This window comes from Octopus sinensis, linkage group LG1 (genome assembly GCF_006345805.1).
Source record: "Octopus sinensis linkage group LG1, ASM634580v1, whole genome shotgun sequence".
NCBI lineage: Eukaryota > Metazoa > Mollusca > Cephalopoda > Octopoda > Octopodidae > Octopus > Octopus sinensis.
Genome location: NC_042997.1, coordinates 81,545,179 through 81,563,401, shown reverse-complemented (window position 1 = coordinate 81,563,401; position 18,223 = coordinate 81,545,179). Strand labels below are relative to the sequence as shown.

General features: G+C 36.3%; 1 protein-coding gene across 3 annotated transcripts in view; it reads right to left on the bottom strand.

Annotated features, from left to right (window-relative positions):
- Window positions 1-6,247: 6,247 nt before the first annotated feature.
- Window positions 6,248-18,223, bottom strand: part of LOC115219043 (protein DGCR6) — a 40,575-nt gene continuing 28,599 nt past the window's right edge. For all 3 annotated transcript variants that reach the window (XM_036502302.1, XM_036502306.1, XM_036502300.1), the window contains 3 exons: window positions 14,041-14,147; window positions 6,602-6,811; window positions 6,248-6,544 (listed from right to left, as the gene is read on the bottom strand). In XM_036502302.1, coding sequence (XP_036358195.1) covers window positions 6,602-6,811; window positions 14,041-14,147 — 317 coding nt within the window. In that variant the 3' untranslated portion in view covers window positions 6,248-6,544. The remainder of the gene's footprint in view (window positions 6,545-6,601; window positions 6,812-14,040; window positions 14,148-18,223) is intronic.

The window sequence follows — 18,223 nt, the reverse complement described above, 5'->3', positions numbered from 1 at the left end:
TGACTGCAGCCATGCTGGAGCACTGCCTCAAAGAGGTTTTTAACTGAAGAAATTGATCTCAGGACTTACTTTTTGTAAGCCTAATACTTATTCTATCAGTCTTTTTTGCAAAACTGCTAAATTACAGGGACATAAACACACCATCATTGGTTGTCAATCAATTGTGGGGAGGAAAAAGACAGACACAAACACATAAACATATTTATGTAAATATATATATATATAGATACATGCAACAGGCCTCTTTCAGTTTCCATCTACCAAACCCACTCACAAGGCTTGGGCTAGCCTGAAGCTATAGTAGAAAACACTCGCCCAAAATGTCACACAGTGGGACTGAACCCAGAACCATGTGGTTGAGAAGCAATTTTCTTACCACACAAACATGCCTGTGCCTATATATATATATGTTATATAAGACCCCCTTCAGTCATGAATGATTATGTGATTGCCTAGAAAGTTAACCTCTGAGGCCTGGGCAAGGTTGTTTATGGAAGACCAGCAGTCACCCATGAATGCCAGCTTCCCCACTCCACGCCACTAATGTTTTCCAAGGGATAGGCAAAGGCTCATACAGCTTGTTACCAGTGATGTTGCAATTCATTTCTACCGCTGAGTGAACTGGAGCAATGTGAAATAGTGTCTTGCTCAAGAACACAATACACAGCCCAGTCCAGGAATCGAACTCACTATCTCATGATTGTGAGCCTGATGCTCTAACCACACACACACACCCATATATACACATCATCGTCATTATTTAATGTCCGTTGTCCATGTCGGCATGTGTTGAATGGCTTGACCAGGGCTGGTAAACTGAGGGGCTGCACCATACTGCAGTCTGATTTGGCATGGTTTCTACAGCTGGATGCCCTTGCTAACACCAACCACTCCAAGAGTGTAGTGGGTGCTTTTACATACAACCAGTGTCTGCCATGACAATGATTTCACTTGGCTTGATGGGTCTTCTTCTCAAGCACAGCGTATTGCCAAAGGTTTTGGTCATCTGTCATTGCTTCTGTGAGGCCCAGCACTTGAATAGTGCTTTTTACATGCCATTGGCATGGGTGCCAATTATGTGACACTGACAATGACCACAACTGTGATTTCACTTACACACACATGTATACATGCATATATATATATATCTATATATATACAAAAGAGTTTGTGTGTGTGTGTGCGCACACACGTATGTTCCTTATGCATTTGAAAACTGTGTTACCAATTTTGACGTATGGGGTATCAAAAGATTCAGTAATATTTTGACTACCAAATAGACTTTATTTTCATTTACATGCTTTCTGTGTTATCTCAACAACCAGCTATAGTTATTTGAAAGACACTGTTCTACAACGACAAAGTTTCATTAGAAAGTGAAAATAGTTTCACACTTTCAATTTGAACCAAAATTACAAAGTGTTACATTATGTGAGTGATGATGTGTGAATAATGAAAGTAATGTTTCTCTGAATTAGTCACATTTGTACTATAATGGAGAAAGCTACTTATTATCTATATGTATGAAAACTACCAAATAATCAGTTTTTGGCTTAACAATTCTATTACTACTAAAATAAACTGGGAAACGAGGTTGGGTTGCACAATTTTGAGGTCATTTTCAGGCAATATTTCGATTTACTTCTAATGTTTCACACATGCATAGAATACTACTCAGACAAACATTTATGAAAATGTACACATAAATATTGTATTAAAATAAGCCACAACCAAAAGACATCCACTTTTCTAGATCTTATGAGGAAATACAGTCACTCACTCTCTCTCCCACATGTACACGCATACATACATACAAAAGAGATGTATGCATATGTATTTATGTACATGTATATGAAATATGTATATGTGTAAGAGACAGAGAGTGCCACTTACACATACATGCAAAAAAAAACATATACATGACAACACACACCTTCACTCAATCATATGTCCATTTCATATACATGTACATACTTTCAAAGCAAATTTTGCCATTCCACTTTCTCCTCTCTTCAAAGCATACAGAAATTAAAAAAATTATGCAGTTATAAGGAATTTTCTGATATCAAAAATATCAAGATTAACCCACCACATGTTTTGAGTATATACAACTTGAAAAAAGAAAAAGATGTTAACTGCATTGACCTTACATTTCTCATTTATCTGATTCCAACTTGTATGAACCAATGTAACTTTGTAGATTGCTCAAATATAAAATAGAATTTCTGGAATCAAGTTTCTTTAAGTTTTTCAATTAAAATTCACAAACATAAACACCACTGAAGTCTGGTAAGTATTCAAGAGTGGAGTATTTCATCTTATTTTGTCTTGTTTTAATCTAGCCAGTCACAAGATAAGAGAACAAAAGTTTATTAGCATCTCTTTTCCTACTGATAATTCTATTTTAATTATCACATATTTGATGCTAGATTGATTTTCATCTCTCTCTATATAGGTTATACTGATCTATCTCTCTCTCTCTCTCTCTCTCTCACCCTATATGTATATGAGTGCATGTGTGTAAGCATATGCATACAAATGCACTTTTGTATACACACACACATATATATGCATACACACATATATACAAGTTTCTCTTCCTACAAATTTTATATTTGTGTAGATATACTGTCCGATTTTACCTTTTTAAAAATTGAATGAAATTTAATAGTATTTTAGAATGTCTAATGGAATAAAAAAATATTTCTATGTATTTGTGTACATTTTAACTAATTAAATATTATTTTACAGAATAATAGAATTAAAATTTCTTTGATTAAAACCCTTTCTAATATGGAAGTATCCAAAGAACATTTAAGGCACAAAAATGTACAAAAATGAAAACTCTGCAGCCAAAGTGACTCAAAACATACACTCAGTTTATGGGAAAGAATACCTGAATGAAAGAACTTGTAAAAAATGGTTTGCAAAATTCAGAAGTGAAGATTTCAGCCCTGAAGAGGAAGATTGAACAAGAAAATCTTGCATTATCAGTTGAAGAATTGGCAATAAAGCTTAGTTCAAACCGTACAACTGTTCATCATCATCTTCAACAACTTGGAAAGGTTCCTATACTTGGAAAATGGGTGCCTCATGAATTGTCCAAAAGCAACCACAAATCCCGAGTTGACATTTGCTCTTCTCTCCATTCTCACTAACTCATTTCACCCTTTTTGGATAGACTTGTGACTGGTAACGAAAAATGGATCTTCTATCGAAATGTTAAACGTCATAAACAGTGGCTTGGTAAAAGGGAAAAGGCTCAACCACAACCGAGAAGGGAACTTCATGGGATTGAAAATGAGTAATTCACTTTGAATTGTTACCACCTAATGCAACAATCAATACTCAAGTTTACTGTCAGCAATTAGAGCATTTGAACCAAGCTTTGAAAAAAAAAGACCCGCTTTAGTGAATCGAAAAGGAGTGATGTTTAATCAGGACAATGCATGACCCCACACTGCAAAGATCACATCACAGAAGATCGAAAAGCTTGGTTGGGAAAAAAAATTCCACATCCACCTTATTCTCCCGTCCTTGCTCCTTCAGACTACCATTTGTTTCATAGTTTACAGAATCATTTTGGGGGACATAACTTCGCAAGCCAGGAGGAGGTCGAAACTGACATTTCAGAGTTCTGCGCTGTGAAACCAAAAGAGTTTTATATTGATGGGATTAAAAAGCTTGTAAATAGATGGAAGGAAGTCATAGATAATCAGGGAAAGTACATTGATAATTAAATTTCAATTACATATAACATTTGATCACTTGTTTTCTTTATTCAAAATTCAGACAGAACTTATGGGATGACCTGATACATACTTATACAATCCCTTTTCTCACTGTCTCCTTTCCTCTTTCACTCTCTCTATATATATACAGCAAAGATGTCACAAAATTGGAGAATCAAGGAACTGCAATTATTTCTATGAGAAAATTGCAGAGAGAGAGATCCCCCAAACAACATCATTGTGACAGCACTAAAGTGTAATGGTTTCACTAGAACCATGGCCCAGATAGAGTAGAAGAAACTTGAATTTTTTTGTTTCTCTGCTCCCATTAGACCACACATCAACACCCTGGATGCCATTCTGGGAAATGATCACAGCAAGACTAATAAGAAGGATGGAGAAAGTGAAAAGGAAAAGAAAAGTCTCCTGGGCCCAGTGGACCATCGAAAGAACAATGCCAAAGGAAACACTGATACTGTCCTGCCCTCACCACTGTAGACAGTCAAAGAGATGAGAGGCTTGAAAAAGGAAGAAAGCAAAAACTTATTAATGACAAAACAGAAACTCCCAGAAACAACAAAGAGCAAGGAGTAAAACAAAAAAAAAACTCTGGAGCAAAGCAGAAAAATCTCCAACAATGTGGGCAAAAGGAATAGGAGGTACAAAAGCAGAAGTGGAAATGTATGCAGATTTTACCTGCAAGAAGCTGTTGGCATTTTGCATATCAGAAGTCTTGCCAAAACTGTATGGGCAAAAAACAGAACTCCTTTCCAAGAGGAGAACAAGGACAAAAATTTCACATTGTTGGTTCTTAGAAGATGATATGCAGACATAGTGTATACACCTCCAAACAGCAAGCCTCATCCAGATGTGAAAAGAACAGCAGCTGAACAAAAATTTTTTTTGTGCATGGCATAAAAAATTATGCAGCAGCTGACCTGGCTACATCAAGAACAAACTTGGAACCACTGCCATTACTATTTGAGGCTACCATAGTTGGCAGATAAAGGATGGCTACCACTGACAGCAACACAGGCATCACACCAATATTTCTTTGAAACATTGAAGGTTTGGTGCACCTCAACTACAAAACAAAAATATCTTTCCTGAGAGACCTTGCTGCATACAATCAAGCACTTGAGGAAATGCATCTTAGATAGAGCTGATGTAGGGGATGCAAAAGTACACATACCAAAATATGTTGTAATATGAATGGACAGAAGAGAGTGGAGTTGCAGAATACATCCACAAGGACCTCACACCCCAGGTCCTGCTGTCATATTCAAATCCAGTATATGGCACTCAAATTGTACACATAAGACATCTTGATACTACATATTGCCCACCAGATGTTCAAAATCACACTTAGGGCACACAGTAAATATACATCAAGATACCGATGCTGAAATCTCAACGAAAATAAGAGCAGGATGGAAGACATTTAACTCAATAAAGAATGTGTACACCAAGCAAAATTAAACAATGCTATACATACCAGACTCCTCAAAAGCACCATCTTACTTGCGTTCTTATGTGCTAGTGAGATGTGGTCTACTACAAAGGAGACAAAATATCGATTGGCTATGATGCAAAGGGCTATGGAAAGATCCATGCTAGGAACATAATTAAGAAAGCGCATTCGAAACAAGATAATTTGAGAACAGAGAAGAGTGAACAATGTGATCGCAGAGTACCAAAAACGCAGGTTCCACTGGGCTGGACATGTTGCAAGATTCACAGACAACAGGTAGCCCTGTGCAATTGCCTAGTGGTATTCAAGAGATCAGAAAAGGCCTTTTAGAAGACCTCCATGGCGATGGGAAAACAATTTAGTCAGTTTGGGTCAAGATGGAAAAGAATGGTGCAATCAAGACAGAATGGGAAATGCATAGTGACCAGTGGAATATAACAGCATCTGATGGTTTGGTCGAACCATACATACTCCATTGATACTCAAATCTCTCATCATCTGGCACAAAGTCTCCACCTTCGATACTACTCTCACCTCAGTTGAGGGGGTCTTGTCTTGCAAATTACTTAGTAAATATCACATAACAAGCAAGAAATACACTAAAGTGGTTAGCATTAGGAAGGGCATCCAGCCACAGAAACCATGTCAAAGCAAACAATATATTGGTGCAGTCTTCTGACTCGCCAGCTCTTATCAAACCACTCAGCCCATACCAACATGGAAGGAGAACATTAAATGATGATATATAGGAAGGCTGCAGTAGATAAGATAAATAAAAAAATCAATTCAAAACTGAATATCAAGTGTCTCTTAATGAACAAGTCCACCTAGCTATAAACATAACACAGCAGTTCACTGTTCTAAGAAAAGGGACATTTCAATAATAAAGAGTATTTCATTTGCTTGTATTGTTGGACTCATGCACTGTCACAAAATCTAGAAAAAGCAAGGGAAGTTACTTTACTCTAGAAGTTAGCTTCTAGACAAGTGCCATGTGATTTTCAAAAAATACAGATAAATAATTTTAAATGAAAATATGTTTTTAATGTGTTTTAATGATATGATGATGAAATTTGAAAAAAAAACAAAAATTTAGTGAACAAGAATTTTCTAATGATAAATCTAACCAAACATTGTTTTGAGCTACTATTTGAAGTTAAAGAAAAATATCAAATAGTAAACACGTGGAAGTTGTTACAGCATCCAGTTTTGAAAGTATTTTTTAAATAAGCCTTGGTAGAAAACCAAGAAATGATGAGAATACATTTTTCCAGTTGCAGAGTTTGGCAAAATAAATTTGAGATTAGATGATTCTTTCTACTGAATAATTATTTCCTCTTATTTAGCACTTCTACCAAGTAAATTTTATTCCTTAATTAATGTTCTAGCAATCTAACATTCATGTTGGTAACTCAGTGTTTCGAAGTCTCACAATAAATTCTAAGAGGTAGATTTGTAGGCGAATTTCAGCAGGATTGTTGGTTACATAGAAGCCTGGAACACCAGCTTTTTCCAGAGTAACTTGCTGGTCCATTACTTTCTGATCTAGTTCCATAATTGTCTTTATATCTTTTTTCTTGGACTCTTCTTCAATTCTTTTATTCATAATCTGAAAAGAGATACATAACTAATAAAAAAAGTTTCTGCATGACCTCCAACACAGGAGGGAGAAACAGGAGGAAGAACTGCTGCAGTAGGAAATAGCATATTATATTATTTCAGAAAGGGGACAAAGTCTGAATGTTTGAATAATGTGGATTCTGCTAAAAATAACAACCAAACCTCCTTAATAACCATATCCTATAATTTATAAAAAGAAGTTCAATGAAGTCCCTGATATAAAAATATAATGAATAGCCATGGTTGAAATGCCTTTGATCATAGGGTTCCTTAATCAAGGCTGACCTGAAACTAAACAATAGCCAAAACCCAGGTGTTGGTATTAAACTGCAAAATGGATTAGTTTTAGATCAGGTATAGTCCAACAGGATTCACTGCAATTTTTGTGTACTCAGTTCCACTCAGAGGACTTGGATCAACTTAAGGGCATGGTGGAAAACATTTGATAGGAGTTGTGCAGTGAAAGTGAAAACAGAACTATGTAAATGTAAATTCTTCATTACAGAGTCACAAGTTATATTTACATTTCTTATATCAATGATACTTCTTAGAAAGGTATATACATCAAGCTGTCTTAATTTTTCACTAATCTATAAAATTGAGGCCTTATGATTAGGTAAGAAAATTATATTTTTGTTTTAAACACAAGTAGTAATATGTATATATATATAGGATAATTTGTAAAAATACATAAACCTGGAGGAGAAGCACACTCTAAGATGTAGAGCAGTTAATACTATAGTGGGGTAGGTCGGTTTATGGGGTTACCCTGGGTTTCGCTCATAAAGGATTTAGCCTTATGGTGTATCTTCAGACCCCAAACACTGCTGGCCTGAGACCTCTTTAAAATACAGAGGGGGTAAAGCCTCGTTTCTAAGGGTAAAATCCTAGGTGATTATCTCCCTTCGCCATTGTCCATTGATCTTTGGCCATGCTGCCATCTTGTGGTCACTAAAGCACCACAGAAGTAAATGATTGTCTTACTTCAGCCTTTGCTATTGGTTTCTGGCTGTAGTGCCGCCATGTGGATTCCAAGAGGCCAACAGGAATATTTTAAAATGCAAGCATGGTCTGAAAATCTCCATCCAAGAGTTCAGGATGCATCCTGGTACAAGCGAGTCTTTAAGGATCCTCAAGCGTTTGGTAATGCATAATGTGCATCATTTAGTCCCATTGATGTAGGGGCCTGGGTTCTCGAGTATTTTTCATGCAATCTCTTAATCTCATAATTACCAGATATGGCTGGCCAGCGATGTTACATTCTTTTCTGAGGCTCTGAAGGTGGATAGATGATTGGAAATATGCTGTTTGAGAGAGTTCCCAGTGCACTCCACATACTTTCGTGGGTGCATGATGTTGTTGTGCTTGTTGCTGTTGTAGGTGCTGCTGTTGTTGCTGCTACCGTTGCCACTGCACCTCTTGCTACTGTCTTTGTGCCTGCTGCTGTTGTTGGTGCTGTTGCAGCTACCATTGCCACTGATGCTGCTTGTGGTGTTGTCGCTGCTGCTGTTGGTGTTGGTACCAGTTATATTATCGTCCCTGCAGGTGTTGCCTATGGGGCAGTCATCGTTGCTGTTGTCACTGCTGCTGCTGGCACTGCCACCGGTGTTGCTGTTATTGTTGATGGAGTCAGGGCTGCTGGTGCTGGTGGACGATGTGGTAGTGCTAGTGCTATCACCACTGCCAGTTCTGCTGTTGTTGCCGAAGATTGATGGACAATGGCGAAGGGAGATAATCACCTAGGATTTTACCCTTAAAAAATGAGGCTTTACCCTCTTCATATTTTAAAGATGTCTCAGTGTCTGGGGGTCTGAAGATACACTGTAAGGCAAGAACCTGGGGTAACCCCATAAACTGGCCTATCCCACTATTATACATATATATCTTTTACTCTCTTTTACTTGTTTCAGTCATTTGACTGCAGCCATGCTGGAGCACCGCCTTTAGTCAAGCAAATTGACCCCAGGACTTATACTTTGTAAGCCTAGTACTTATTCTATCAGTCTCTTTTGCCGAATTGCTAAGTTACAGGGACATAAACACACCACCATCGGTTGTCAAGCAATGTTGGGGGGAGAAACACAGACACACAAACATATACACACACATACATATATATGACAGGCTTCTTTCAGTTTCTGTCTACCAAATCCACTCACAAGGCTTTGGTCGGCCCAAAGCTATAGTAGAAGACACTTGCCCAAGGTGCCACACAGTGGGAATGAACCCGGAACTATGTGGTTGGTAAGCAAGCCACACACCCACTTCATATATATATATATATTCCTTTTACTTGTTCCAGTCATTTGACTGCAGCCATGCTGCAACATCACCTTAAAGGATTTTTTTTTAGTTGAAAAAATGAAGCCCAGGATTTATTCTTTGTAAGCCTAGTCCTTACTCTCTTGGTCTCTTTTGTCGAACCATTAAGTTGCCGGAATGTAAACATACCAACACTGATTGTCAAACGAAGATGGGGGACAAACACAGACACAAAGATGCACACATAAATATACACACACATGACCATTTCATCATTCAACACAAGATCACCTCCTTCAATGCCTCCACCATCACCTCCTCCCAACTTGAAATTTTTTGTTTCTTTTGTTTTGCAAGTACTTGGTGATCCTGTCAGTGCAGGTGCCACTTAAAAGCACCCAGTCCAGATTGTAAAGTGGTTGGTGTTTGGAAGGGCATCCAGCTGTAAAAACAGTCACAGAGGTCTGGTGCAGGCTTCTGCCTGGCCGGCTCTTGTGAAACTGTCCCACCTATGCCAGCATGGAAGGCAGACATTAAATGATGATGATGATGATCACACACACATACACACGAAGGATTTCTTTCAGTTTGTCTACCAAATTCACTCACAAATCTTTTGTTGGCCCAAGGCTATAGTAGAAGACATTTGTCCAAGGTGCCACGCAGTGGGAATGAACTCAGGACCATGAGGTTGGGAAGCAAACTTCTTACCACACAACGACGGTCTGTGGAAGAAGACAGAGCATAGGAAGTGTAATTAGTGGAGTGCTACAATTGGTTGTTTAACCTAATTGAGTGACCTATGATCAAAGACAATTTAGCCTCTTCTTGTATAGTATATCTAGAATTACACTGTTCATTGTGTTTCTCTTTTGTTGAAATTTTTTGTTTTGAAGGAACCTAGTTTCTATTTTTAGCATGTTGAAACTCCACGCATAGGCATCCTTGCTGTCTTCAGTTACAATTAGTCGAGTCTTTTCGATATGGCAGTACTAAATGCTGTAACGGGAGACAATTCAATTTTCTATGCCAGCAAATAGATATTTCTGCACGTTTACAGATTCATTTACTTCTACCACAGCAAGATACCTAAGGCCAGAGTTATCTCCCATCGTTTCGCAAAAAAAAAATATCAAATATATTTATCAACTAATTTTTTTTTCCTTTTCTGTTTTTCTTTCCCCCACCTGCCAACCGGTTGGTCCTGCTATCCACTTGTCAACTATTCATCATGCGGATGGTGTCACACAATTATGTTTAGGTTACACTGCAATGAAGCCGTTTTAACGCAAATTAACAGGTGACCCATTAGTCATATCAAATCAACAAGCTACAAAATCTATTTAAAAAATTTGATCTGTTAGGAACGGTAATATAATTCGTTGTATTACTACAATATAATTGAATGGATTGGTATCGACTTCCAGTATGAATTGAGAATTAAATTGTAAACAAGACAATCGAAACATCTAACCTTGTAAATGGATTTAGTAGATGGAAACTGAAAGCAGCCTACCACGTGCACGCGTGCGTGTGTGTGTATGTGTGTGTACAACTTACATAACTTAGATATGTTTCAGCCAGAGGTTGGCCCAGGGCAAGTCTAACTTAACAGCACCACCTGATAGAATCTATCAAGTCATTTTAAAGTAAAATTTTGTGGCATTATGGCCTATTCAAGCAGGGAGTTGATGACTGAGATGTATCCAGGTATAGGTGGCTCATCTGGTATCCCTTGAAGACAATGGGATCTTTTTCTTCTTTGATTTGTTTTGGGATAATGTTAAATAGAGTAGGGCCTGTTGAAGAAAAGAAATTGTTGCAGTAAATTTATGCATTGTGAGCCTGAATTGTGTTGAGGGTGTATGGGCATGTGGCCTCGGCCTTTGATGAATTCTGAATCTAATGTTAAGGTTGTTTAGGCAATGCTGGTGGTAGAGGCTCTACAATGTACAAATGATGTAGTGGCATGAGCGCTACATCATTTATATATATAGTTGAAATAAAATAAATGAGAAGGGAATAAAGAATTATGGAATGAACTTCATTAGCTCACAGCTGTTTCTACCATAAAATGCAAACAGCAGGTTATTAGTATCACTATGTCTAAACAAAATATCAGCACACACACACACACACACACACATAAATTTCAGCTCACCATACAAAAGTGAACTGAAAAATAAAACTCACATTACTGTATCTTGTTTTACTTTGTTGGGATTAAAATCAACACTGCCAAGAAGAACAGCAACTATCATGCTCCGACTAAAAACAGCTTTTTTACCTTCATTGTACCACCACACACTAATACCCTGCTAGAAATAGCAACCAAATTTCTCTGGAATCACATCCTATTGTCTTTAAAAAAAAATACAATTTAGACAACATGGGTCTTGGGTTCCTTGTATGTAGGAAGAAGACAGAATGATTCATCATAGATTTGCTTGACCAGTGTTGACCTGGGGCTAAACAATTAAACAATGAAAACAACAGACATGTAAGACAATGAAGGAAACAACATACCAAAGCTGGTCACATTTGCTGGTCTACACTAGTGTTGAGAAATTATTATTATTATTATTATTATTATTTTGTAAGTGTGAAGGCCACATTGCATTAACTGTAATCTAATAAGGCCATATTAAAGGCAATTTGATTAAACATATGGACAAATGTAATTATATATGTTGCGAAAATGTAATTGTTTTTTTTTAATGGCACACACACACACACATAAACGCATATATACATATGTGTATGTGTGTGTATATATATATGTAGAGCTACACATATATACACATATTTACATAGATAGATATGCACTTAAAAACAATGGGAGAAAACTTGAAGGTTTAAAAAAAAGAAAAAATTTTGGAAATGGCAATCAAATCACAATCCCCACTTCCTTCATTTTCAAACAGAAAATGAAACTTAATTTAAAAGCAATAACGAAAGCCTTTTTAATATTTTCATTAATTCCACCCCTCCATAAATCCTAAAATTTTGGCTTTTTCCAAATTTATTTTGAAATCATATTTTCAAAATACAGACAGTCTGAATTTGCAATTTGTTTGTGTTTACAATTTCTGAATAGTTTTCAAACGAAAAGTTGTTTGATTTAAGGGGGATTTAGCTGTTGTTTCTAGCACATCCCACGACCACCTGCTCCATTACTCATTTCTTTGTCACTCTGTGATAATGTTTTTCAATATTTTTCTCCCCATAAACACATCTTTTGGAATGATGATGGAGTGGTCCATTGCAATTTAATTTTTAAATAATTTAATTTTTCAATTTCTCCATCCAACATCAAGTGTGTGTGGTTGTGTGTGTGTGTGTGTGTGTGGTAAGGAAAAACATTTAATAACAGAAAAGTATGCTATTAAAATAAATTATCATTTACATACCTTTTTAAAAACATTCTATCGCTCTAATGAAATTCTTTGCAGACATGCATGCATGCACACTGACAAACACACACACTCATTGTGAACAATATACTTTTATAAAGAGTAGGAGAGAGTATGTTAAAAATGCATAGAGAGGGGGAAAGTTTACCATGAGAAAAGTGAAAAAAGAAAGAGATAGAGATCTTTTTAGTTGCTGTCACAGATTTAGAAATTTTAAGATTAAGTGCAAATTTTCAAAAAAGCACAAAGTCCTCACTGCTGAGTGGTTGGTGTTAGGAAAGGCATCTAGCTGTAAAAATCCTGCCAAAACAGTCACAGAAGTCTGGTGCAGGCTTCTGCCTGGCTGGCTCTTGTGAAACCGTCCCACGCATGTTAGCATGGAAGGCAAACATTAAATGACGATGATATATATATATATATATATATATACACTCTCGGAGTGGTTGGCGTTAGGAAGGGCATCCAGCTGTAGAAACTCTGCCAGATCAGATCGGAGTCTGGTTCGCCAGACCTCAGTTAAATCGTCCAACCCATGCTAGCATGGAAAGCGGACGTTAAATGATGATGATGATGATGATATATATATATATATATTTATCAAAAGAAAAACAGGATGCAAAGGATTTAGCGGTACATATGTTTCTGGCTTTATTGGACAGTTTATATCAATGCATAATTGATGTAACATGTATGTCAATAGCCTTCTTCAGCCGCGTACAATTACCACACCAAAGACATGTACTACATTATAGCAGGTTTGAGAAGAAGTTTGGGAAAAAGACGAGTTTCGATGGACGTTTTGTTTTGGTGTCTCGCTTTGCCATATACGACTATGAGGATTTGCATTCCCAACGAAACTCATCTTTTTCCCAAACTTCTTCTCAAACCTGCTATAATGTAATACATGTCTTTGGTGTGGTAATTGTACGCGGCTGAAGAAGGCTATTGACATATATGTTACATCAATTATGCATTGATATAAACTGTCCAATAAAGCCAGAAACATATGTACCGCTAAATCCTTTGCATCCTGTTTTTCTTTTGATAAATATACCCTATCACCTACACCACTAACTGGCATATACAGGTGCTTACAGTTATCAAGTATTCACCCTGATTTTTTTTTTGTGTATATATATATATATATCATCATCATATATATATATATATATATATATGCATATATATCTGAATTCAGAACATAAAAGAGCTTAAATTAGATACAGTGAAGTAATTTGTCTGATATTCTAAAGGTTCTGTCAACACACCACTCTCTCAGACATACGTAATAGAGTTACAAAAGGGCATAGATATTTCATGCTACTTCAGTCTACACTATGAAATGACCTTATCTAGCTTATGATTAAGGTGAGGGTTAGATTGCATGATAAAATGTAAATGGCCAGGTAGACTGCATATAAAAGTGGCACCAGATATCTTGTAATTTCTTTTCTGGTTTATAATATGAAGTGCAACCAGTGACATTGAGATAATGAAATAACTAATAGCTAATCAATAATAGAGAGGGAAGTAACTGATTTACCTCTCGTTCACGATCCACTTGAGCTTGCACCAGAGGTAAATTGTGAGGTTTGTTTTCACAGGCTTGAAGCAACTCCTTATGTTTTTTTGTCATTTCATGCTTCTGGGCTAAGGAAATGTAAACAAAAGCAGAGGTTCTTCAGTAAATTAAATATTACAAATAATAAAATGTAATACCATAAACAGAAATTTTAATTTAAGATTAAGAAAGGAAAACAAATATTTATTATTAGTTATCGTTTTTCATGCTGGCACTGGTGATAATTTTGCTTTTCTCTCCACTTTGTACATCACTTCAGAAAACATTAACTAAATTCAAAATAATTTTCTTCAGTCAATTCGCTTGATAAGGTGTTTCAGTATAGAATGCTGGTAAATGAACACTTGTCATACAATCATTATCATCATCAACAACATCTGTCTATTTTCCATGCTGGCATGGGTTGGATGGCTGACAGGAACTGGCAAGACCAGGGTCCACACCAGGTTCTATAATGTTTTTGCTTGGCTTCTATGGCTGGATGCCCTTCCAAACACCAACACACTCTACAGGCACCATCACCAGTGCTTTTTAAATGGCACCAGCACCAATACCAATGGCTTTTATGTGGCACCTTAGTTTTAGGATCTCAATTCTGTTGTGATGGGTAGGTCTTCTCGAGTACAGCAATGCATCATATATTTCAGTCCTTTGTCATCTCCTTCATAAGGTTCACAAAAAGGATAAAAACTTCCTACAGGATGCAAGATAAAATGTAAATGCATATTTGGAGTGTATGTACTCCTCCAGTCGCTGCTAAATCAAACAGACTTGATTAACTTGGCTCAAAAGCAGGTAATTAGTTGTCTGAACATTATGAATAACATCTAGATGGCCAGCATCCCAGATAAGTTATATCTCACTCCAGAGATTGTCAAAAGGTCAAACATGAACATCAAAATCAAAAGTTGTTATAAATGTTAGTGCAAACCAAATGCTTTTCAACAGAAGTTTTTGTCCTGCTTGCTTAGTTTAAATGTTGGTTTTATACCAATATATTCAATAAGACCACATTATGAATCTTTTGAACAAACACAAGCATCCCCTCCAACCAAACATGCTTTGGTTTTCCTCAGACAAGAAAAATGTCTGCCTGGATCAGATGGTGAACACACAGAACAACCGTTGGCTTGCAGTGTCCCCAAAACATGTACCAAGAGTGATAAAAATCAAACATCTAGTCAACATCATGATGTTTGAAGTGATCATTTGTGACTCAACACAGGGAGGCCTACATCAAGTGCCTGGAGGAAGTAGTGCTGCCCTGGGTCAAGAGGGTGGAAGGCCCTATGTCTGGCAACAGGACTCTGCACCATGCCACACATGGCTGTCAGACAATTTCTGCAACCACATCACCCCTAACATCTGGCCACCTAACTCTTCAGACTGCAACCCCCTTGATTATTATGTGTGGGGCACAATTGAGCGAGAGACCAAGAAAACACTTTGTAACACCAAAGATGAACTGACGGCAAGGATTATGGCAGCATTCACCAACTTAAACAAGGAGAGTTGCGGAAGATTCTCCAGAAGAGTTGCAGAAGATTATCAAGTCGTCTGGAAGCCATGGTTGAAGCCAATAGTGACTTTATTGAATGAATTTACTCTTTAGTATTTCAAGATATTTTTATGTAATTTGGTGAATATATCTGTTAAAATGAGATGTCAGTATTATTTTCATTTTTGAGTAGTTTAGACGACAATTTATTCACCGCACCCTGTATATGAAACTTTCTTTAACTTTAATTCTTAGTTATTGGAAAATATGCAAATTGAAATCATAAAATATATAATCAAGCAACAAATCTTCTAAACTTACTGGCCTTGTGCAAAAATTTGAAATGATTAATATTACTATTATATTGGGCATTATTACCAGCTCTGTAAAGATGGCACAGATGCTGAACTGTAATTAATTTTGTTGATTAATGACCAAGTTCAAATCCTACCAGTCTTGCTTTGACATTTTATCCCACTGTTTGTCTACTGCAGCTTTTCCATCACATCATCTGTGTATATGTGTGGATAGGTACAAATTATTTGATGCAATAGAAATTTACACAGGGTCAAGGAGTCACCAACTAACTAGGGTATATCAAAACCCAAGTAATATAATATGGGCAGAGACAACAACAGGACTTCTTGCTTCATACAAATGATATTCATGGCACAATTAGTATTTAATAAAGTAGTAACACAATACAGTGAAAAAGAAAATTTCAGTCAACTAGTGGCTTTCAAATGGCATGCACTAGTGCATCACAAGAGGTATCCAAGGGCTCTGAAGATTTAAAAAATAGAATCTAAGGTATTAGAAAAGCAACACTAAATTTTGAGCTTATTGAAAAACATGATATTCACAATACTGTTATACAAATGTACAATTAGTGAAAAATGAATAGGCAATTATGTTTATGTATTTGTTTTGCAAGATTCCTGATGTGAAGATATATATTGAAACAGATATTGTTATATTTGGGGAGTTGCTGAAGAGATTACAGGATGCGTGACAAAAGATTTCAGACAAAGGACACTAAAATAAGAATAACAAGGGCACCCAGAGAGCACAAACCTCCACCAAGGCAACACCAACATCCTCTCAACAATTAGACAGAGATGATTTTTTAAATGAGAATATCTGAAATAAACTCAACTACTCTCACAAATGAGAATATTAAAAATGAACCCAACTACTCTCAAAAATGAAGTAAAAAAAAATAACGGAAAAATAATCCAAAATCCTTGTTAAGTACCTGATTGATCCCAATGGTAGTTATGGAATGTGATGGTGGCTGTAGAAAATTTATTAACAGTAATAAATAGTTTATTCTTATCTAATACAAGCCAAAATTATCAAATTCACCATTCAATATAGTTACAGCCTAAAGGGAGATAATTGAGAAAGACTTGAAAGTAAGATTGTAATCATACTTATGTAAAGTAAATATAACAAATAATCCAGAATCTTTGTCCGGTATCAGATTGATCCACAAATCTAAACAGTTCATGCCAGTCACGAGACCAAATATCCCTGAAAGTTTTATCCGAATCCATCCAGCGGTTCTTTAGATATCTTGTCCATGGACAAACCAACAAACACAACTAAAAACAATACCTCTGCCTTTGCTAAGGTAGAGGTAATAATAAACCTGAAGTGAAGAACAAGTATATAGTGCATGTGGTTATTTGGCAAAAAATTGGGGTTTTTTTCTTCTTCCAATTTATAACTTTAAAGTAAAAAACATTGAGAAAAAAACTGAATCAATAGACCTAAAATCTACCTACATCCCTTGTTAGTTTCTCTGTCATTAAGCTATGATTTTGCATTACTGTGTATAGATATTGCAATTTATTTTACAGATCAGCCAGTCACAGTAAAGACTGTGCCTCATTGAGGAGGTCTAATAGGATCAAACTATGTTCAAAGCCATCAAAATATATGGAAATGATCAGATTTACATTTTTTTTTTACCTCACTACATAACTATTTCCAATTAACTGACATTTTCATTCAGTCAACCCATTTGAATTTTTGATATACAAAGTTGTTGCTCCTGCTTCTTACAGTCATGATTAATTGAAGTTTCTTTGCTTGTTATAATTGTGACTAATTATTTTCCATGGAAATGTCATCCCTGCTAATTTTCCTTGGTCATTATTTTAATTAACAGCTGAACAGAAACAGAGAATCTACATTAGAGAAATAATAAACTTCAACTTCAATCTGACTTTTCACCTTAAAATAATTTTTTTGAACTACATGGATCCATAGGATGGTACCTAGCTCCACTAAAACTCAGCAGATAAAGGGTAAATAATTCTGAACAGAATTAATTTCATCACAGAGGGAACTGAATTTAAAATTGCAAGCCAATTAATCATGGTTATAAAAATGTTACTAATTACAACAATGAATTATGCCACTTTGCAGTACATAATTTAGAGTTATGAGGACTTAGTCAAAAAAGATTAAATGTCTTGACATGGATACAGATACAAACTCCTGACATTGCAGCTGATTGTGTAGGCAAGAAATAACACATGCTTAGTTTCTCTGCCTGTGTCTCACTGAATGCAGAATATCTGGATTATTGTTGTGGCATAACAAGGACTAATAACAGTTCAATTTTTTCAGAGAGGGATG